The sequence below is a fragment of the Pan troglodytes genome, chromosome 5 (genome assembly GCF_028858775.2).
Source record: "Pan troglodytes isolate AG18354 chromosome 5, NHGRI_mPanTro3-v2.0_pri, whole genome shotgun sequence".
Classification (NCBI taxonomy): Eukaryota; Metazoa; Chordata; class Mammalia; order Primates; family Hominidae; genus Pan; species Pan troglodytes.
Genome location: NC_072403.2, coordinates 61,616,093 through 61,640,860, shown reverse-complemented (window position 1 = coordinate 61,640,860; position 24,768 = coordinate 61,616,093). Strand labels below are relative to the sequence as shown.

Sequence of the window (24,768 nt, the reverse complement as noted above, 5' to 3'; positions counted from 1 at the left end):
AATCCTAAGGTGACTAAGCTTGGGCTCAAGCTGGTATCCTTACCATACTTTATTTTAATGTCCTTTTTGTTACCTCACCCCCATTTTCATTTCCACTGTATATTCAGTGCTTCATCTTTATGTATGTTTTTCAACTAGAAACTACTCTAAAACAAGAATCAGCTTTGAAAATTAAATCCATGGTGATACACACATGTAAAGGTAATGTGTTTCTAAATCAAAATGCTTTAGGTAGGCTTCTTCAGTTATATATTTGCAATATCTAAAACATACTGTATGTTTAATAATACCATTTAAAAAGTTCAAATAAAGTTTTATAAAGAATTTACTTTTTTTTTTTAATACATGCGGTGTAATCTGGGTTTCTCTCAGTACTTCTACTAAAACAACTATTCAGTCTTTGAAAAGGTTTAGTCAACATAATCAATATAAGTGTATTGTTTCTGAAAGACTAGGTCAAATAGTTAATGCATCTATGGTGTAGCTCAAGACCAAGGGTAACTGAGCAAGCATTAACTTATGAAATCTTAATAGTCACTCCATTGCTGAAGTAAAAAGGAAACCAAGAGGAAACTTAATAATATTAAAAGTTATTTTAAAGGGAGTTCACATTGGTTTGGAGGCTACTTTGCTTCACATACAATATCCACCTTTGTAAAACCCAAGAAACCCGTATTTGTAACATACACACATCTTTTCAGTTTTTAGAACATAAATCTTCAGACCCGTATTATTTCTCCACAGATAAAAATTAAAATATTGAAAGTCTTTGGAATAATAACAAAAGAAACCCCCTGGCAACCCAAAGGAAACTTGGAACTTCTTGTTAAGTGCTTATTTAACTATAAAAGAGTCAGTGTGTGTTGTAATGAATGGAAAATTGATTTTATTGTATTCCATTTATGAACATCTCTCAGCAACCTATTTCAGTATTAGAAAGATCATACATTAAAAATGATTTCTGCAGTCATCAATGTATACAAGTTAAAATTTAGCTCCTGTTAAATTAACACTTCATTAAAATATCAAAATAAAAGCTTCGACAAATACTTTTTTATGTCGTACTCCAAGACAGAAAAAAAAAAGAAAAAATTTAAAGAACAGATTGCTAGTTATTCTATTCTATAACAGTTAAGTTTCTCAGTTCTTTTTTTTTTCTTTGCTAAGCTCTCTGTCACTGGAAACATCTTAAACCAATTTCAAGTGCTACACCTGAATAAACATGTTGTAAAAGTGTTTATGTATTGAAGTGGGTCAGTTCAAGGTATGGTATTTGGCTGGAACTTCTAATTTCTCTTTTTACAGTGAAAGGGCTGCCAGAAGGAGGAAGTCTGAGCTGAATTAATACATTTGTTACAGTGGAAGTAGAATGGAAACTGCTCGGACCACAAATCAAACTGCCTCTTTCATTTATGCCAGTGATAGAGTTTTTCTAAAAAATATAGACTCTGGCATAGAGCCACTGTAAGTTTGCATTTAAAAGAGAAATCTATACGCTTATTTGTTTAAGGTTTACTGCTTTGATTATTTGTAAGTCCCTTCTCTTGTAGAACTGAGTATAGTGGCATTTGTGAGGCAGATGGCCATTTTAATACTTGTAGGAGTTGGACAACTTTTCCCAGTAGGTTGTAAGACAACTGTGGAGGATACCTATGCTGTCTAAATTGATGCAGCCTTTTTTTTTTTTAACCAATACCTCCACATTTGAAGAACCCCTGTGTCCGTCCCTCTCAACAGCTGCACAGCCTTATACGACATGGTCTCATTTTCTGACAGTCTTGTTCTCTGCACAATGGAAGTATACACAAAAGTTTTTATGCTGCCAAAATAAATTTTGTTAAGAGCAAGGGTTTATTTGCTAAAATGCCATTGATGCCATTTTGGGGACTTGCTTTCCTTTCCTTTCTTCTAAGGTGGGTGAGGTTTTATAATGGACTGAGGTTGCTCCACAGTCTTTACTGAATAAATATTTTAAGAAAACATGCACATCTCTCATGGGGCAAGCCAGAGTCAATCATGCACATATTTCAAACCACATTATATATTACTCTTAAAAGATTGTTAACTTCTGTATCTAGAGTAGCAACTTTGCATAAGATATACGTAATTCTTAACCAAATTTACAATTTAAGGTTAAATATCATCTTTGAATGATTTTCATTGAACCAGATATCAATGGTTTTCTTTTTCACATATATATAAAATATAATTTTCAGTGATTATTTTAAATTAGAAGAGCCTAATAAAAACTACTAAAAGAGGATACTATTAATACCTAACTCTAGGGCATTTGTGGAATCCAATTAAATAATGCATGGAAACTACTTAGAAAGATGCCTAGCACAGCAACCACTCCAAAGTGATTTGACATAGTTTCAAGTATTATTATTACTACCCACATGGGAGAGGTACTTTATTAACTTTATCTCTAGGGCACCTTGACTTTTAACTCACTCCTATATTGGTACTTGTTGTGTCCCTTTTCACTGATATATAACCACATCAAAGAACACATAAGGGTCTGAGACACAGGCTAGTTATAGGCAAATTTGAGTCTTGAAGCTCACTTGGATTGTTTATTCTTCTTTCTGAGAGTCTCCAGGCTTGGTTTGCCTCTTCTGAATTCCTTTCAGTAAACATTTAGGTGTGTCAAAACTCAGAAGGGGAGGAATTCCAAAATTTCTATGTTTATGAAGTATTTCACAATACTTCATAGTGATAATTATCAGGTTGGTGCAAAGGTAATTGCAGTTTTTGCTGCTACTTTTAATAACTGCGGCTTAAAGCAGACCTCCATCCCCAGACTAGGCTTCCAGAATGACTTGTGAAGAACTTTAAGTGTAGTGCAGCTTAGTAAAGGTTGCTGGGCACTGGCCAGAAGTGAAGGTGGAAAGGCTATCAGCACTAATTAACACTTGAAAGGCTTCGAATAGGCTGGAGAAAGTAGAAACACCCTGCCAAGTATTCGGCTTTTATAACTTAAAGGAAAATTACAGGGCATTTAGTGCCGAAGAGCCCATAGCTAATATTTTTTAAAATTGTTATTTAATGTGGACATTTCCAGGCGAATGAGTAGTCAAATCTTCCAATTTATAGTATTCCTGACTTCAAGGTCTGAGAAGCTCTCAGTGAGTGAAAGCAGCTGGAGGGTGTTCTGTGGTGGAAGAATGATGCAAGATGTAACACCATAGATGGATAATTGTCTGTAATAGTAAGCCTCAATATTTATAAGAATCTTGGCCTGTAAGGAAGGCATTCTGATAATGTTTTAAAACTTTTCCCCTTTTCAAAGTACCCTCAGAATTCATTCACATCGGTAATTGTTCTTTCTTTTTCATAAACCAAGTGCTTTTGTATTACGTTCTAGGACGCAGTATCAACGTAAAATCTGCTGGTCTCGTGGGAAGACAGGGACCTCAGTCAAAACAACCATTCATGGTGGCCTTCTTCAAGGCGAGTGAGGTACTTCTTCGATCCGTGAGAGCAGCCAACAAACGAAAAAATCAAAACCGCAATAAATCCAGCTCTCATCAGGACTCCTCCAGAATGTCCAGTGTTGGAGGTAAGAATAAACCTGAGCAGCAGTTATGCACAGAGAGTTATGGGGTCGTATGCTGCAAATCAAGTAGCCACAATAAATTTACCCTCTATGTATACCTTCGGATGGTACATTAAATCTTCCAGTGATGTTTCTAGCATCCCAGAATGTTTCATCAGTGAATCACTCAGTAATTCATTTTAAAATACATATGAGTTGCCTTCATATGTTGAAAGATTCAGTTCAAATTAAAGTCAAGATGACAGTAATAAAATTATGAAATGGCTAATCAACAAAATCTAGCCAGAACTGAGCTACACGACTTGCTGATTTAACTTCCTCAGGGCCTTTCAAAAATGGACGGTCAACCAGGTAAATTAAATGTAAAATCCTTTCTTTCGTACTTAAGTCAATACATGTGAATTATGCTACTCAGTTTTATTTTTCTGAGATTAGCAGGAGAAAGACATAAGAAGACAATGATTAAAATATTTATCTTTTCATTATTTGGAGGACTATTATCTAGATAATTTTCTTCAGGTGTGTCTACACACACACACACACACACACAGTCTTTCAACAAAATATTACGAATGCACAATTCATGTCAGTCTTTGCAAATTAATCTGTTAATTATAGAGGGATCAAATTTCAATTGATCAGAAAGCATCTAACTGCCAAAATTTGTAGTGGCTTAATCGTATTATTTATACCAAGAAGTACCTTGTTTAGTCCAGGATGCAAACAGTAAGCTGTTAGATGAAAATGGTGGCTATTTTAGTCCAAAAATTGATTTCATGTATAAAAATAAATTTGAAGGGGGAACTCATCCTGGAACATCTCAATGTAGTATCACATACTTATCTATTTGTCAAATATGCATTCTTCTGTGATAATGGCCAATTTATGCATAGCACTCTGCCAGGCATGATGGATGAACTAATAAGCAAAAGATACATGATTCCTATATATATTATTTTAGCAAATTGAAATTCTAACTTCAAACAGTCTTTGTCATTATTCCTAAAATCTTCATTTTTCTCAGGTTACTTGAAAATGACAGGTCATACAGCAGCTATTTATTACTCAAACATGCATGAGTGTTTAGATAAGAAATAGATGACGACCTTTATTTGTTTGTTTTTATTTGCTCAGAGACGCTCCATAAAACTACTAGGTGGAATTCATTGGACTTTTCCTAAAGGGTAGGCACCAGGAGAATCATGTTAGAAGTCCTATTTGTGTGGCAAGCAACAGAAGCAGGAGGGAAGATTTCTGTATGGAATTGCATTATACTGAATTAAATGCTGCTTATAAGGTGATGTTTTAAAATAATTTTCCAACAAAGAAATTTAACCACTTTTAGTAAAGCATGACACTAGTGCCTTATTACAACGCTATTTTTTAAAGATCTTCACAAGATATTTAGTTTGGCAAAAAGCTGTAATTACTTAATATGAAAGATGGAGAAAAATAACTTTCTAAGACCTTTTCTTCCTGGTAAATACTAGGCTGTCAAACTTGTATATTTTTCTTTTCATGTAGAATGGTTCTAAGTTTGGTTGAAATGTTTTTAATTTAATGTAGCAGACTTTATTAAGAAAAAGTTTTGCTAAACCTTGAATAGAATAGTAAATAATTTTGGAGGAAATTACAAAGGGAAAAGTATAAGTCACATACTTATTATTTGAGCTCATAATGACTCTGGCAGAGGTGTTCCGGTGACTGAAATCATCAAAGTCCTTTTCCCTATTGGTTAACTCTATTTATCTTCTCTTCCTAACCACAAGGAACAAATGTACATCTATAAGCAGAGATGAATAAAACACATGGAGCAGAAATCACGTAACTTTTCACCAGTTTCCTAACACCATTTAGAGTACAAAATTATTCTAATATAGACCAATATTTTCTTTTTGAAATTTTGTCATTGGCAACCATTTCTGTGAAATATGTGGTAGATGGTTTTGGAGTGTGTTCATATTTTGATAAGAAGAAGAAAGAAAGTAGCTGGTTTGTGTCTATAAGACTTAACCTTTCAATAGGTAGTAATAAAGCAGTCTGGGAAAATCCTCATAGGATTTGGTCTAAAAGACAAGGCTTTAAGGAAAGGGAATGCTAATATAAACAGAAAATTTGATACTTCAGAGACTTGAAATGCCAGTGAAATTTAAAAATTATCCAAATATAAATAACAAAGTTGTAATAGTAACAAGATTTTACAATAAGATATTGTGCAAAGGCTCTATGGATAAGAAGGGGTGGGATGGGGATGGAGTTAGGGAGGAAAGTTGTATTGCCTGTTTGCCTGATTGCTGGGTTTTTTGCAAAGCATATTATCAAATGTTGAAAATCTCCATTAGTACAGAAGAATTAAAACCCAAGTCATTTCTGCTATCTTTATCACATTTCTTTTCTACTTCAACGATTCTTCCTTCTGACTTCCCGATGTTCTTTTTTTCTTCCATATTCCTGTGGGAGAGCTTAGAACAGAAACCAGCACAGAATAGGAGTCCCCAAAATACTTGTTGAGTAAATTAACGTGTTGACAGCATAGGAAAAACTAACTTCGTTTTTCAGGTAAAGGTATATAGAACCATTACTTCCAGGTTTCCTGCAGAAACTGCCCGGCACTGCTTGTTCCTCTTCAGGTTTTTGGCAAGATGGTTGAACAGACACATTGTGGAAGATATTTCCTGTTTCATGTTGAGGCAGTGCAAAGGGTATTTCTTTGAATTTGTGTATGAGAGGAAAGAAAATGGAGCCAATAGCTAAATTCTAAGCTAGCTATCCTTGAAGATATAAAGGCACTAAGTGGATAAGATTTTTTAAAAAACCTCCAGAACGTGATACTGCTTGAAGGAGTATATTCAGTGTTGAAAAGAATAGAGTACAGGCATACCATGTTTTATTGTATTTTGCTTTATTGTGTTTCAAAGATAATGTGTTTTTCACAAACTGAAGTTTTGTGGCAGTCCTGCATTAAGCAAGTCTATTGGTGACATTTTTTCCAACAGCATTTGCTTACTTGGTTTCTCTGTGTCACATTTTGGTAATTTTTGCAATATTTCAAAATTTCACTGTTATTATTATATTTGTTATGGTTTATGTTATCAGTGATCTTTGATATTTATTGGTAATTGTTTTGTGGCACCACAAACTTTACCCATATACGATGGGAAGTAAACGTTGTGTGTGTTCTGATTGCTCCAACGATCGGTCATTACCCCATCTCTTTCCCTTTTCTTGGGTTCCCTATTCCCTGAGACACAATATTGAAATAAGTTCAGTTAGTACCCGACAATGGCCTAAAAGTGTTCAAATGAAAGGAAGATTTGCACATCTCTCACTTTAAATCAAAAGCTAGTAATGATTACGCTTATTGAGGAAGGTATGTTGAAAGTCCAGATAGATTGAAAGCTAGGCCTCTTGTGCCAAACAAACAGTTGTCAAGTTGTGACTGCAAAGGAAAAGTACTTGAAGAAAATTAGAAGTATGACTTCATCAACACAATAATGATAAGAAAGCAAAATCGTTTTCTTGCTGATGTGGAGAACGTTTGAGTGGTCTGGATGGAAGATCAAACCAGCCACAACATTCCTTTATACCAAAGCCTTATTCAGAGCAAAGCCCTGATTCTCCTCAATTCTATGAAGGCTGAGAGAGCTGAGGAAGCTGCAGAAGAAAAGTCTGAAAGTAGCAGATATTGGTTCATGAGGTTTAAGGAAAGAAGCTGTCTCCATAGCAAAAAAGTGCAAGGTGAAACAGCAAGTATTGATGAAGAAGCTATAGCAAGTTATCCAGGAGATCTATCTAAGATCACTGATGAAGGTAGCTACACTGAACCACAGATTTTTAATGGAGATTAAGAAGCCTTATTGGAAGATGTTATGTAGGACTTTCATAGCTAGAGAGGAGTCAATGGCTGGCTTCAAATCTTCTGACAATCTGACTCTCTTGTTATGGGCTAATATACCTGGTGAGATTAAATTGAAGACAATGCTCATTTACCATTCCAAAAATCCTTGGACCCCTAAGTATCATGCTTAATCTACTCTTCCTGGGCTCTGCAAATGGAACAACAAAACCTGGATGAACAGTGCATCTGTTGATAGCATGGTTTACTAACTATTTTAGGCACACTGTTGAGACCTATTGTCCAGAAAAAAGATTCCTTTCAAAATATTACTGCCCATTGACAATGTACTTGATCACCCAAGAGCTCTGATGGAGATATACGAGTAGATTAATGGTTTTTATCATGCTTGCTAGCACAACATCCATTCTGCTGCCCATGCATGAAAGAGTAATTTTGACTTCCAAGTTTTATTATTTTAAAGATTTATTTTGTAATGCTACAGCTTCCATAAATAGTGATTCCCCTGAAGGATCTAGGCAACCTTCTGGAAAGGATTCACCATTCTAGATTCCATTTAAGAACACCCATGATTTATGAGGGGTTGAAATATCAACATTAACCAGGGTTTGGAAGAAGTTGATTCCTACCTCCTGGATGACTTTGATGGGTTCAAGAGTTCCGTGGAGGAAATCATTGCAGTTGTGGTAGAAATAGCAAGAGAACTTGAATTACAAGCGGAACCTGAATATATGACTGGATTGCTGCAATCTCATAATAAAACTAGAATGAATGAGGAGTTGCTTCTTATGGTCGAGCAAAAAAAGTGGTTTCTAGATATAAAATCTTCCTGGTGAAGATATTGTGAATGCAATTGTAATGACAACAAAGGATTTAGCATTTTAAATAAGTTTATTTACTAGAGTAGAGGCAGGATTTGAGAAGATGGACTCCAATTTTAAAAGAAGGCCTTCACAAAGTAAAGTGCTATCAAACAGCCTTGCACTCTACACAAAGAATCTTTTGTGAAAGGAAGAGTCAATCAATGTGACAAATTTTATCGTTGTCTTTTAAGAAATTGCCACAGCCACATCAAACTTCAGCAATCACCAACCTGATCAGTCAGCAGGTATCAACATTGAGGCAAGACCCTTTACTAGCAAAAGGATTACAACTTGCTGAAGACTCAGATGATCACTAGCATTTTTTAATCAACAGATTATTTTTAACTAAGGTATGTACATTTTTAAAGATATAATCCAATTACACACTTAATTGACTGTAGTATAATGTAACCATAACTTTTACATGCACAGGGAAACCAAAAAATATTGTGACACTCACTTTATTGTGACGTTCACTTCATTGCAGTGGTCTGGAACTAAATTCACAATATCTCCCCAGTAAATGTCTCTGACATATGCCTGTATGAAGAATCCAAAAGAATTAACAGGGCAAATGGCAAGTCCTGGATCATTACAGAACTGCTAAGAAAGATTGCTATTGTATGCTGGATACTGAGAATCTTTGAAAAATAATCCAATCATGTAGTGGCCTTGCCTACATCCATGGTGATTTCGTAGGGCAAGTCTTTGGTATACAGGTGGTCTTCGACTTACAATGGGGTTATATCCCAATAAACCCAAATAAAATTTGCAGTACCATAAGCTCAAATATCATAGCTTAGCCTAGCCTCCCTTACACATGCTCATAACATTTACGTTAGCCTACAGCTGGGCAAACTCATCTAAAACAAGGCCTATTTCATAATTAAGTTTTGAATATCTTATGTAATTTATTGGACACTCTACTGAAAGTGAAAAACAGAATGGTTGTGTGGGTACTCATAGTATGATTTCTACTGAATGTGTATTGCTTTCAAACCATCATCAATTTAAAAAATCTTAAGTCAAAGCATTGTAAATCAGATAAAATGCATAGTTACTAAAATTGAAACATTCTATTCTTGTTCTCAAATTTGATAGGCACTATCTCTTGCCTAATAAATACAATGTAAATTTATGCCTCTTGGAACAACAGATATTAGTCAAAACAAGAAAATAATTAATTGAAGTTATTTCCATTGAATGTTTTATATTATATAATTAATACAGTGTTTTAGTGTTTAGAAATAATAAAATCATAAATAAAGCTAAAGTTCTCCCTTGTTTACCTAATCCATACATAATAGATTACCTTAATATGCTGATATCAACAGGGTACAAACCTCTCTCTCATCTCTTTTGAGAGAATGTATTTTTGTTATATGCTTTTAATTACATGAATTATATATTTTACAGGTTTTATAAACAATGTTTAGCCATATTTCAAATAATGTGAGCTAATTCTTTTCAACTGTCGCAGCTTAGTATTGGCATCAGTTTATTTAATCATGTCACTCCAAAAAGACTTTTTTTCCAAGTTGGCACTCTCAAAATAAATGCTGTACTGAAAATCCTGCAATGCTGCACAAGTGAGAATATTTCTAATCCACATAATTATGACAGTAACTAATATTAAAAGTTGCTATCTGTGCCCTGAATCATGAAAAATTCTGGAAACCCCTCCTGAAAAAAGTATGTTGATGCATATAATATGTCGTTAGCTATCTCTCTGTATCTATACATTTATCTATCATCTATCCATCACTTAATATCTAATACTGACTTCACTACTTACTAGTTGTATAATCTTGCACAAGATATATTACCTCTCTCTGACTTTTTCCTCATGTATAAAGTGGGAATGTTAATTATACCTGCCTTGCAGAGCAGGATTACATGAATTCTGAGGATTAAATGAGTTATTATATATAACTAATTTAAAATAGTGGTACATGGCAAATGCTCATTAAGTGTTGAACATTATAATTGGTTTTATAGAACTGGTACAAAAGGAGTTCAGACTCTTACATCAGAGAAAACTAGAAGTTCACACTCTCTCTTATAAGTACTCATACCTATGGTCACAGGATTTCTTATCTTTTGAGACTTTAGAAGCAAGAGAAATTTTAGTCTTTAACCTAATTTGGCTAATCTATATTAGCAATTAACTACACACTTTAAAAAAGACTTGCCAGTAGACATTAAGGCATTGTGTCTGTTGTTAAATTTCTCTCTAGGAAAAATCCACAGGAAGAATATATCTGGGTATAATTTCTTATAAATAATATTTATTCAATATCAAATAAACTCCCATTATATGTCAGGCACAGCATTATATGCTATATAACTATATGCTATGCACTATATTAACTATATGGCCCAAAATACTACATGAGGGACTTATCTGAGAATAAATAGACATTTTCCAGAATTAACAGACATGGATGAAACCATTTCAGGTTGTAGAAATGAAATGGCTCTACAGTTGTAGAGCCATGGGCCATTGTCAAATGGCTGGGGTATGCATGTATTTTTATGTGAGAGGAATGTGGTATCAGCTAGGAAATTATTAAGGGGCCAAATCATAAAGAGTAGGGTATGTGATGATAAGGAGCAGTGATGTCTTCGCATAGGCAATTGGAAAAAGAAGAATCATAACCAGATATGCATTTTAAAAAGTTAATTTTGGCCATGGAGTGCAGAATGGAATGCCAAGGGTGGAGACAGAAAACTCAAATAATGGTTAGGGTCTAGTATAATACTCCAAGCAATGAAGATCATAGATTGGAGAGAGAGATGTAAGAACCAAAACACACTGGACAAGGCCAGCAGGGGTTTGAAGAGGGTGGATAACCCAGGACTCTGGAGAGGGGAGTGTTGAGAGTAAGTGGAATGTGTAGGGAAAAGACATAGCTATAAGCCAAATTGTTAGATGTAGGATGAGGCTGACCAAATGCCACAGGAAACAAAGAAAGAAAAAATATAAGATGGAGCCTCCTTGGGGAACATCAACACTGTAAGTACAGGCAGAGGAGAAAAAGAAATTCCATAAAATAAGCCAAAAAAATATCAGAGATGTCAAAGAGGAGCAGGGATGAAGTGTTATTTTAGAAAAGGTTAGCAGAAGAGGACACTGAGGAAGTATGAGGCAACTAAGAGTGCAAAGGGCTTCCAACAGGATACCTAGATTAAATAGTGAAATTGATCAACTAATGAGGCTTTGTGGATCCATTTAATATAGGATCAGAGGGGAAAAAATGAAAATCAAGAAGCTTATTAAATTTTCTGGCCTAGACGACTGATGGTCCTATTAACAAAAATAGTGAACATTGAGTGTGAGGTCAGAGGTAGAAATAGTGAGCAAGAAGCATCAGGGAACTGTCCTTTAGAGGTGTCTAGCAAATTCAGGTTTGTGGATAGATTTTTATATCAAGGAGCTCTAAAATGAGGATGTTAATTACATGATCCACATGGATACTTTGCTGAGCAGAGTTATGCAAACACATTACAGAGTTATTTTGTGGTGTCTTGCGTCACACATTGGTACCCACACAAACACAAAATTGTGTTAATATATCTACAAAATAAACAACAGTACTTACTACTGGCTTGTGTGTAAATGCAAGTGAATAATTCACTGGGTATAGAAGATAATGATTAAGCTAGAGCAACAGTAGCATTCTAAAGCCCCTTATCTTTGGGTAGGATTGTTATTTATTTTTGGGCTTATCCTGAATTTTTCTACCCCCAAGGTCATATCAAAATTCACATTATGGTAGCACCATTCCTGCTTTTTCAACTCTTGTACCTTCATTCATTTATCATTTTAAATTTTTATAAATAAATTAAGGTCTTCTGTCCTGATGCTTTAGGTATCAACTTCCTTTTTCCATTTTTCTCTTTGGGAAATAAGAGTGAAAAAACTAACATCTCCTCTTTTGCTTTGAAACAGCAGCATATCATCATATTTAGCTCATTGAAGCTGTTGTCATGGTTAAATGTTAAGTTTTATTTCTGATTTTTCTTTGCTTTTATAGCTATATCTGTGTTTCATCCCTTTGATAAACTAATACTATGTTCTGAAGAAAAAAAAAATGGTATATGAAGGTTTTTGGCCTGGATTGTCTTTGTCCAGTTCACAGCAAGTCTATCCCATGTTTATTTATTTGTTTTTTTCAGGAGCTAGTATGCAGAGCTTTGACAGTCCATGCAGATTTCTGGAATTTGTTTTTATTGATACATAATAATTATACATATTCGTGGGGTACATGTGATATTTTGATAGAGGTATACAATGTGTAATGATCAAATCAGGGTTATTAAGATATCCATCACATCAAATATTTATCATTTCTTTACATTGGGAACATTCCTAATCTTGTCTTCTAGTTATTTTGAAATGTAGAATTAATTATCGCTAACCATTGTAACCATACTGTGATATTATCGAACACTACAACTGATTTCTTCTGTAAGTTTTTTAAAAAGCTGTATTTTTGTGTTCATTAACCAATTGTTCTTCATCCCCTCTTTCTGCTACCATTCCCAGCTTTTGGTAACCACCATTCCACTCTCTACCTATCTTCAGGAGATCATTTTTTTTTAGCTTACACATATGACTAAGAACAGGGGTTATTTGTCTCTCTGTGCCTGGCTTATCTCACTTAACATCTTCCAGTTGTTTCATCCATCTTGCTCTAATTGACTTTTTTTTTCTTTTCTTTCTTTCTTTCTTTTTTTTTTTTTTTTTTGAGACAGAATCTTGCTCTGTTGCCCAGGCTGAAGTGCAGTGGCACCATCTCGCTCACTGCAAGCTCCGCCTCACGGGTTCACGCCATTCGCCTGCCTCAGCCTCCTGAGTAGCTGGGACTACAGGCGTCCGCCACTATGCCTGGCTAATTTTTCGTATTTTTAGTAGAGACGGGGTTTCACCGTGTTAGCCAGAATGGTGTCGATCTTCTGACCAGGTGATCCGCCCGCCTTGGCCTCCCAAAGTGCTGGGATTACAGGTGTGAGACACCACGCCAGGCCAATTTCATTCTTTTTATGGCTAAATAATAAGCTGTTGTGTATATGTACCACATTTTCTTTATCCATTCATACACTGATGGACACTTATGTTGCTTCTGTATCTTGTGAATAGTGCTGCAATCAATATGGGAGTGCAGATATATCTTCAACTTATTGATTTCCTTTGTTTTGGATATATACCCAGTGGTGAGATTGCTTGATGATATGGTAGCTCTACTTTTACTTTTGGGAGGAACCTCAAAAAAGTGGTTGTATTAATTTACATTTCCACCAACAGTGTACTAGTGTTCTTCTTATCATATTCAGGAATTTTTGTGTTTTACCAACTTTTACCTCCACATATTTATTTTGTTTTTCATGATTTTATTCTAAGACAAAAAGAATCAAACTAAAGAAAATCAAACTAAAGATTAAATTTATACAATATCTAGAAATTGACCATAAAGAAATTTGCTTAAAGTATTTAGCGATATTTTTACTATTTTGGCATGGGCTTCCTAATATTATTACTATTAAGAGACAAAACAGAGAAATATTATTGATAACACTTGCACTATGGATAAGACATGTTGGTTTACTTTTTCTAGTGTTGATTTTAGAACATTTTAATAATTTTTGCCATGACTCTTCATTTGTAGGCAGGCTCATTAACAGTAGAATTATATCCATTTCATACTAATCTTCTAAAGGCTGCCCATCAGTATTTTAAAAGACATAAATCTAACTTCCTTGCCCTTCCTCCCACAGCTTATTCTGCCAAGCATTTAGAGTAAACCTAACTGCAGGTTTTTCTAGTTTGGGTACAACATTTACTTCACTCACTATCCATTAATTTTTATTTCTGACAGAATAAGCATATGGTCCTAATGCTCTATGAAATCAGACTCTTGGAACCAGATTCTGTTATACATTTCATTGCTTGTTACATTTATGTGATGTTACATTATATACATCACTTAGCCTGCATAAAAAGACATATATATGGAACAGATATATTTTGACTTTTAAGTTTTATTTTCTTTATTTTTTATATACATATAATTCAAATAACCATATTTGTAGTTTATGGCTTTTCTTATAAACATGTATGTGATATTGGCTACAATGTTGTTATTCATATTTAATATTTTTAATTAAGACAAAGATGAATAGATAAATATTCCCATTATTACCTAATGCAGAGTTTGAAAAAGTAAGGCCTAATAATCAAATTAAGCCTATCATTTGTTTTTGTATGACCTACTAAGAGTGGTCTTTACATTTGAAAATGTTTGCGTGGAAAAGAAGGACAATATTTTGCAGCATGTGGGAATCATATGAAATTCAAATTTTAGTATCCATAGGTAGTTTTACTGGAATATAGCCACACCCATTCATTTACATATTGTCTATGGTTACTTTTATACTACAGCAGCAAAATTGAGTAGTTGCAAGGAGACCACTTAGCCCAACATATTTACTATCAGTCTCTTTAAAAAAAAGTTTAAATAAGTTTAAAAAACTTTTAAAAAGTTTGCTGACCCCTGGTCCAATGCATAGCTAACATTTGTTTTTCCCCATTTTGTATATCAAGGAGTTTATGAAAACAAACCAATAGTAGAATCAATTATTTCTTTTCTCTAAACACGAATGAGGAAATTTAACCATTTCATGTTTAGTGTTAAAGTGTTATTTGTCCATTGCCTGAACAAAGTTAGCTGCAAGGGAGATATTTCCCTGAAGAAGAACCAGAATGTAGAGTCTGAAATAAATCCTCTCTCCCCCATTTCCCATTATCTACTTATTTAATCTGTTTTAATGAAGTTAATTGCATAGTAGGAATAAATAACCTACAAGAAAAATACCTTGATTTCAAAATTTAATCATTAGCTTGTTTTTTAGATTAACATTAAACAAATAATTACTTGAAGTAACCATGAGAAGCAAGGCCCTCTATGATGGGCTCCTTTGATCTCTAACTTGCCTACACTTTCATTAGAGGTTGAGAGTAATTAAACAGGAAGGTGACACTTTTACAAAAACTGTAAAACAAATTATTTTTAAATTTTATTTCTTTAATATTTTATTTTAGAAATAATCAAAGTGGACTAGTTTTTCGAATGTTATTTGTACAAAATGTGAGCAAACCCAACACAAGACAAGAATGAAAAATGTTCCATAAATCTCTGTGTTTCTTCAGTATTTTACTTTATTCCAGATGCAAGATTGAAATTCTACATTTGTATTTAATAATTTAAAACAATTATAAAAAGTTATGGGTATTCAGATTACATTCCAAAATACGTAATGCTAGTATTTCACTTGCCTCAAATCACTTATGGAACACTATGAGAAATTTGTCCATTAACTCCTCAGATACTTTTTTGAATGTTTATTGTATGCCAGGCACTGTTCCTGGCACTAGGGATACATCAGTGAGCAAAACAGAGCCAAACGAGATTCTTGCCCCTATGAAGCTTATATTTTAGTGGGAGGAAACAGACAAGAAGCCATGCATAAATAAATAAGGAAATGTCATAGCATTTCTAAAAGTGATAATTGAGATGGAAAAAAATCAGAACAAAGTGAGAGAAATCAGGTGTATCAGGGTGAGAGTTGCAATATTAAAAGGGTAGTGAAGGCCTTGTTGAGATGTTGCTTAAGCAAGGACATGAAGATTCAGGAATTAGCCATGTAGCTATCCAAGGAGAGGGACTAGTGAGAGAAAAGGCTCTAAAGTGGGAGCAAGGTTGACTGTGAGTGAAACAGCAAGGAGGTATGGTGGCTGGAGCAAGGTGAAGGAGAAGAAGAGAGAGTCAGAGGGGTAATAGGATCAAATGAGTCAGAGGGATAATAAGACCAAAATATAAAGAGCCTTGTAACCACTCTGAGAATATTTCACTCTTAATGATATGAGGACCATAGAGGGACTGGCAGGGAAGTGATGTAATTAAGTTTACTTGTTAAAAGGTCCACTTGACTAGTTTGCTATAGAGGAGCAAGGGCAGAAGCAGGGAGACTAGCAATGAGGATATTGCAGTAATTCATGCCAGAGATGATGGTGTCTTGGACCAAGACCAATTATGAAGGGCGTGAGAGCAGGTGCATTTTGGGCTTATTGAAGATAGTGTGTGAGATTTCCTGACAGATTGGATGTGTAAATGAAAGAAAAAAAAGAGAACTATTTTGATTCTTGTTGTTTTGTTTTGGTTTTTATTTTTTAACCCAGGCAACTACCATTAGTCAAGAATGAAGTCTACAGGTGGACAGGATTTTGGGGGATGATTAGAAGCTCAACTTGTGGTATCCTGAGGTTAAGATATTTATTAAAATAAAATCAGCTAAGTAAGATCCCAGTATCTGCCTCATGGAAGATGTTACAAGTTATTGCACAAATATATATATATATATATATATATATAATCTCTCTCAATATATTAAGTACCCCTAGAGTATGAATGAATTAATGAATAAGTATTCATTGAGCAGATGGTACTCAATGAACGACAGACACCACGCTGTGCCCTGTCAAGTAGATGGCCTAACGGAATCCATGTTAGAGCTTCATCAGGTAAATGATATTGTCTACATCTCACAGAAGAAGAAACTCAGGACAAGTAACCTGACTGAAGTTCACATGGTTAGTAAGTAGTTCTAACTTTAAGATTGAAACTCATTTTCCACAACTTCAAATAAAACCCCTTTAAAAAATCTTACCAGTGACCTCACAAAAGAAGTATTAGTATATCTGTAAGCAACCATTTATTCAAAATGTGGTTTTTATCTTCAGATTATAACACAAGTGAGCAAAAACAAGCCTGTAAGAAGCACGAACTCTATGTGAGCTTCCGGGATCTGGGATGGCAGGTAGGAATTTTCAGTCAACTTTGGTGCTTCTTTTCTGAATTATCATAAATCCTTAATAAGTCATAGTCTTTGGCAGTAATTTTCCAATATAATACCCAATGATTTTTGACATGACCATTTAGAATATGGCTTATTCACTTTATTTTCATTTCTCAATTAACCTTTTACCATGGAAACATGATTAGTATTTGTCACAGTCAAACAAAAAAACTACGCTGAATGAGACATAGAACACTAAGATATTTAGGAAGAAAAAAAGAGTGCTGTTGTTTAAGTATTCCAAACTTTTAATTTTATTGTAAATAGAAGATTTGTTCATATTAGTATAAGTAACTCCACTAAGCCTCTGAGGGTCTCCAACTATTGGGCTAGGAAATAGAGCCCTCAACTATAATGTCCCTGTCATGGGGAAGATGACAGACTTTTTTTTTCTTGCACTTAAAAATGTATTGCTATCTTTTGGATAGCCTTTAGAAACAGGATGAGGAGGAAAATTTCACCAAAGTAATTTTTTAATGGCTGTATGTGGTGACAGTTTAAAATGAAATTTTAAGACTTCTCCTAATATTCTATTACAATGGATTCTCATATATGAGTTCCTGTATTGAGAAATACTATTAAAATGTAAATATATTCAAAATTTATGATAAACTTTCAACATGAATAACTCAATAATTCTTACATTTGTGCCAAGTTTTATTTCTCTGTGGGAAAAATATCAAGGCAACCATTCATGTACCAATTCTTTAGCTTCCCGAAATTTATCATGTTCAGTTTTTAGGAATTTGCTCCAATTTATTTTTTCTAAAGAGACCATAAAGTTAATGCATGAATGGAAAGAAAAACAGCATGCAGAAAAAATATTAAGGCTTTAGGATGTTGTCAGACTTATAAAACTAAGAATGAGTTCTTAAGAAGTAATGAGAATGATCTCAATTAACTTGATTCTCCTTTTTCTTTCGGGTTGACTTGAACTTTCCAGAGTTCATCATTTCCTGTTTAAACAATATTTAGAATGCTATTTTCTTATAATAGTTTTATTCATGAATACATGTTTAATACATGCTATGAATATCTTACATAACTACCTCTTGGGAGTAATTAGAGAGGACAATTTCTTGTGAAAATATTTATACTTTTGTCCTAAACTTCAGCTTAAAATTAAAGGGTGTGGGGAAAATAATTCCATTAGAATAATTGTTGGACCAAGAATAGAAACCTATTCAGATACAATATATTTCAATAACTTTTAAGATGTTTTTTTAAATTTTTACTTTGGTGATATTTTTTCTTGTTTTTTTTTTTTTTTTTTTTTTTTTGTGTGTGTGTGTGTGTGTTTGTGTGTATGTGTCAGGACTGGATTATAGCACCAGAAGGATACGCTGCATTTTATTGTGATGGAGAATGTTCTTTTCCACTTAACGCCCATATGAATGCCACCAACCATGCTATAGTTCAGACTCTGGTAAGCTTTGTTTTTGAAGGATTAAAAATAGCTTAGAATGCAAGCATATTATAAAGTTGTTTTAGAGGAAAGCATCTATTTACAATTTTTAATGCATTATTTTATCTTCTCAAACTCATTTGTTTCTTTTTAGAGCTGAAGTAACAACTGTGGGTATAGTCAGGAAACTCGGGCTGGTTTAGAGTAATCCCAGTTACACAGTGGAGAAGGATTCAGCTAGGAAAACTGGAGTAATAACATGAAATGGTCATCTTGAACTGTTTGTTCATTACACAGTATGACTAAGCACACAGGTTCCCTGGGGCTGTTTCTAACCTAGCAATTCATTAGTAATCATTGCAAAAACATTGAGTAATAGCTGTACTAAATTTCGTCTGAGGGTTTTTAATTATTTAAGAATGTTCTATAACATACTTTGGTATTATAAAAGTTCTTCAATGTAGTATACAAATAGGAAGCTAATTTCTATTTCTTATTGTTCTCCTCCTCCTCCTGTAATCTTTAAAGTAGAAATTATACTTCCTTTTCTTTATTCCTCAATCTCAGAAACTTAGCAGTGATTAAATCTCTAATAATCTAGGCTTATTTTTATGAACAATGTACTGAAGGGTTGATGTGATTAACTGATTGCCTTCTACCTAATGAGCTCATGAAACCTATTGAGAGTCTGATGTACCTCATAGCATCTGGCCTATCGATTTGGCAGAGGAACAATCTCCCTAAGACTAAATGAGAGGCTCCTAGAAAACATACCAGACTATGTGACATAATTTTAAATCAATGTTTGGGCTAATATAAAAATTTTAACTTTTGTATTTAAGAAGAATGGGAGAGAACACATTATTTTAGAATCAAGGCTTGATGGGAGTGGAATTATTTGGTGGACGCCAGTAAGAGAAAAGTAGATAGTAGAAAATCCTGTCTTTGTGAGTGAGGTTTATTTATGGAAAAAGAAAGAATTACTCTTAGAATTTGTGAAGATTCGACTCTCCATAAGTTTGCTATTTTCCCCCACAATTAATTTAAAACTTAAAGCTGAATTAAGGAATAAACAATGATATCTGTGAACTGGCAAAAGCAAATACTTGAATGACTTGATATTTACTGGCATCTTTATTGACTTCATAAAATACTACAGAATATCTAGACACCAAAAAGTGCAATCTATAACAACTAGAGCATGAACGTTATCAAAGACTGGAAATAACCTTGGGCTAGAGAGCAACAGAAAGATAAAGCAAATATACATTTTGATAATAATGATTTATAAATATTCTTCTTTTTATTGATTCATGACCAGTGAGAATGCCTACTTTAGTGCCATATACAAGGTAAAGAGTAAATTTCTAGGGGGATTTAAAGTCTGATATGACTTCACCTTTGCTATCTGTAAATATAAGCTGTTCTTTATATGGAATAGTGTTTCCAGGAGTGTGGAGTGTAGGTAGGCTTTGCAAGGATGGATGTTTTGCATTCAAACTTCTACCACTAAAAGAATTTTTAAGAAGCTAACTTTTCTCTTTGTATATGAGAATTCATGTTGACATGAAAGTATATCAGATAAAGAAGAATACTATTGTTTCATCCTATGAAGAGAACTTCATGATCACTGTCTTTCTGTAAGGTCATAGAATAACTCCTATCAGTTGAAGTAATACTACTTAATTTCTCAGAAAGTTCTTTGCCTCTTTTTATCATCATTTTGATGACTATGAAAGCAGACTTTTGCTTCCTTAGATATGGATCTAATGTATCAAAGATTCCCTCAGGCTAAGCAATGCCTACTTATTGAAAAATATCCTTTGTCAAATACTCCCCCTTCTCTCATTTTTTCTCTTTTAAAATAAATAAATACATATTTTCAGCTCTTATGGCTGTAGTAAAGTATCAAAAAACAAATATAAAAAAGATCTGACACAAACTTGGAACAAGAGTCTGCTCTGTATCTCTACCCTGGGATGTAGGACATAAGTCATTGCAAAACTGGAGCATACACGGGAAGTTTGATTTTTTTTCCCTGGTGTTGTGCACGCTTTATGTTTGTTCTGTGAAGGACATGAAACAAAAAGACGGAGGAAAGCATGTTTGTGACTAATATATTGAGAAACCATTCAAGAACAATCCATTTTTTTTTTTCCATTAGGCTGCCAAGGCCATTGAAACAGCAGGATTATCAATCATGTATGTGTGGGTTATGGAAGATAAAGCTGATGAAGGACATAAGCAGCATCAGAAATTTGTAGAAACTATCCAACTTTTAGTTTTGTGAGGTCTTAGGAAATTTCAAGTTCATGTCAGATCACCTCATTTTTCCTGCTGTTTGTGTCCACATGCAAGGCCCCTATATCATTTCAGCCAGGACATTGTACAGCCAAAACTGTAAGAGGCTGTATTTGCTTTTTGTGGATCCCGTAAGACTCATCAGTGGGATTTCCCATAAACTCCTCTGGGGGAAGGGCCAGAATAGGTGGGTGGGAAATGGGGGAACTGTGTTCTGGCTCTTTGCTCAATTATTTCAAATCATAGGCAGACTGCCAGTCTGATCAAAATTATTATCAACCCTTTACTTAAGCATTTCACTTTTCATGTACAGACACCTTTTTAGGCTTTTGGGGAGGTGGATGTTCATTTGTAAAGTCTCTAGGCCCTTTGCTTCTGATTTAGCTTAGCCTGCTTTTTGGCACTTGTCTAGGGGGCAGGCAAGGGAGAAAAAAAGTAAATGGATATTAAACTCCAGCCAACGTGATAAAAAAATTCTATGAAGAGCTGAAATCATTGCTTTAAGGCAAGTATTGGATTATATGTGGATTTTATTTTATTATGATTTTTATGCTTCTTTTACCATGGAAAATTAAGAGTTGGCATAAAATGTATGATTTATTGCTAAATTTTCCTTTTAAAAGATAATTCTTAGATCCAAATCTTTCTGCAACTATGTGTTTTCATTGATTTGCTCTTGTAACTTCCATATTCCTCATGATATATATAGAAACAGTCATTTCAACTAAAAGCAACAAAGTGCTAGTTGCTGTGTTCTTTCCCTAGGAAAACTTCCACTGAATATTCTATAGAGGAAGTTTTCTTTATTTGGTGAGATATTTTTCAAGGTTCAAACACATAATTGAATTGGCTGGGTTGATTCCAGGTGTTAATGCTTAAAAATACATCCTTCAGTCCCCCACCCCAGTCATGGAATAAATGGGAGAAGGGCGATCAGCTTAATGGTGTGCCTGATTATGAGTGATAAAATAAGCATACCATTTTAAAACTGCAAAAGAATGTGTATTTTATTTCTTAATAAAACAAAACCTTTTTTCTTTCCCAGGTTCATCTGATGTTTCCTGACCACGTACCAAAGCCTTGTTGTGCTCCAACCAAATTAAATGCCATCTCTGTTCTGTACTTTGATGACAGCTCCAATGTCATTTTGAAAAAATATAGAAATATGGTAGTACGCTCATGTGGCTGCCACTAATATTAAATAATATTGATAATAACAAAAAGATCTGTATTAAGGTTTATGGCTGCAATAAAAAGCATACTTTCAGACAAACGGGGAATTTCCTAAAATTAGTCTGGCTCATTTTGACTCTTTTCCTATGTACAATATCATGTATATAGTCATTTTTATTTATTTAAAGGTATATATTCTCTTTTGTGGAGGCTTTATCAATAAAATCTATTTCATAGGCCACTACATTATACAATAGATCATCTAGTCTAATTTTCAATGGGTTATGCTGAGTCCATTCAATTCCATTTCAACATTTTTTTCTAATACAATTTTATATAATTTTCTGAGATTAGACAGAACTCCTTTGACTGTTTAATATTGTGGAAGGAAATTGAATAATTTAGTTATATTGTGCCAATGAAAACCATGATAGAATATTTATTTAGAAATAAGACTTAAAAAAAATAACAACCCAAACAAAAATTCTTGGATAAACACAATTTCTCTTTTAGAGTTCCTGCTTTATTAGATAAAGTGAAATGTTGAACTGGATTTGAATAAATAAACGGTAGGCAGAACATAGAAGCTGAAAGATTGCACAGAATTGTTTTAACTGTTTGCTTTAACAGAAGTGGTGTAACTGTAGGAGCATGTTCCTTTTTGGCTTGTGGATTGTAGATTTTGCAAAGAGCTCAAAGCTTCAGGAGACAGGCTTGAGCCTGTGTCCATAGCTTTCCAAGTTAACACTAATTGTAGTACAACCTTCTTACCTCAAATAAATCATGTCTGCCTATTATCTAGAACACTACTGCTGCAGAATTTTTTTTTTCAGATTTAAAAACCTAGTCCAAAATAAAGAAACATTTACATGTGCTCCACTTTCCTCCCCACCGGCAAGAGTCACTGCATGCATAAAATGTACAAGAGCAGAAGATGCCGAAAGAACCATTTTCTTTAGCTCTCCTTTATAACTGAGTTTGCTGATTGATGTGATGTAAGGGATTTTATTTAGAAGTAAAAGCACTGAAACTAAACTGGAGGAAATTACCAAAAGTCCCAGAATGGCTTTGACAGAATTGCCATTTCTAAAGAACAGCTGAAATTCATTTTTCATATCTTTGAGAGTGAGCTCAATGAAAACCTTATTTTGTAAAGGGATTTTGTAAACCTTCTTCCAAGCACAAATAATTCCAAACAGGAAGGTTCTGTTGTGTGTGTGTGTGTGTGTGTGTGTGTGTGTGTCTGTGTGTGCATGTGTGTTCTTCCCTCTAAAATTAATTTATTTTCTCTATCTATTAGAATGCCCTCTAAGGCCTTTCTTTAACACACACTGACTTTTTGAAGAATGATCTTTAGATTGACAACTTGCTATTTATGGTGACTCTGTGGTTAGGCTTATTTACAGTTAATCTAAAGTATTCATAAAGCACCATTTATTAATCATCCTTTTGGATCTTTCAAACCAAACGTATACCAAAAATGTCTTCAAAAATGTTATGGCTTTGTTTGTAATTCGGGTATATTAAAATGTTGTTTTGAAATACAGTTTATCTTAAAGAAAATTTGACAGTAACTATATTAACGGGTACATTAAGTAATATATTTTTAATTAATGGTGTACCATTGAGAGAATAAGAAATGGAAGTCTATTGTTTTATTCTTTAAATGTGCTGTTTAAATATATTTCCATATTTTAAAATATATTAAACGGATGCTAATTTCTGCTGTTCTTGATTTGGTTCTTTATTTAAAAGGAATACAAAATGTAAGTATTTCATAAATTGAGACAATAAGAATATTTATCAAATGTAAACTGTTTGTGGATCACATGATTCTTTATGTTGTTCTTAATTGCCAAAATTGTTTTTTGTGTTGTTAATAATTATCTCACTATTAAATGTGCAAAGCAACAATCCATGAATTAAAGATTTTCTTAATCTGTTCAAACAACAAATTTTAAAAATAGCAAAAAATAATTAGAATGGAGAAATACCTCATTTGTTCTTTTTCATATTAGAAGGGAGGTAATTGGCATCAGTGCTTTTGCATTTTCTAAAATTACATATGTGTAGTATAATACGCACATATACTCGTCACATTAGTTTCTAATAACTATTACAGTAAACTCTTAGTATCACCTTGGTGATACTCAAGCTCTTACTAGACACCAGAATAATTTGACCTATTTTAACAGGTCTTCATTCAGGTCTTTTGAGTTCGTTAATGATGTACTCACTTTTTTGATTGTTTATTTTTAATTTTTCTGTTTTATACTTGTTTTTACTTTGTAAAGTGGCCATAATCCTTTTTGGAAATAGAAGGGCATAAATCATAAATATTCAAATTCTTTAAAACTAAGGCAAAAATAGTCTACATTAAACTAAAGAAATTAAGAAAACACAGGCAGAAAATCCAAAATTATTTTTTTCTCAACTAAGAACTGTCATTTTATAATCCTAGTATCATCATCATCAAACCCAAGCCAGAGTCTACTGGGTACTTCACAAGCTGGCAGATATCATCTCCCAAGACATTTACAATGAATAATTAGCTTATGTTCCAGTTCCATTCAAGGCAGAAGAAATCGTCATTCCCAAACACAAGTAACCATCTCATAACCATTCAGTCCAGTGCTCAATCTATTATCTAATTTCCATCTCAGATTACCTATTTTTCCTTTCACAATTTTTTTTT

The 24,768-nt window shown here is 33.8% G+C and overlaps 1 protein-coding gene across 2 annotated transcripts in view; it reads left to right on the top strand.

Annotated features, from left to right (window-relative positions):
- The window catches only part of BMP5 (bone morphogenetic protein 5), a 124,205-nt gene extending 100,413 nt beyond the window's left edge, over positions 1-23,792 (top strand). The window contains exons 4-7 of one of the 2 annotated variants that reach the window (XM_518553.6): positions 3,368-3,562; positions 17,079-17,155; positions 18,510-18,620; positions 21,946-23,792. In XM_518553.6, the coding sequence (XP_518553.2) occupies positions 3,368-3,562; positions 17,079-17,155; positions 18,510-18,620; positions 21,946-22,095 (533 nt within the window). In that variant the 3' untranslated portion in view covers positions 22,096-23,792. The remainder of the gene's footprint in view (positions 1-3,367; positions 3,563-17,078; positions 17,156-18,509; positions 18,621-21,945) is intronic. The other variant, XM_024357240.2, reaches the window with a different exon arrangement.
- Positions 23,793-24,768: the final 976 nt, after the last annotated feature.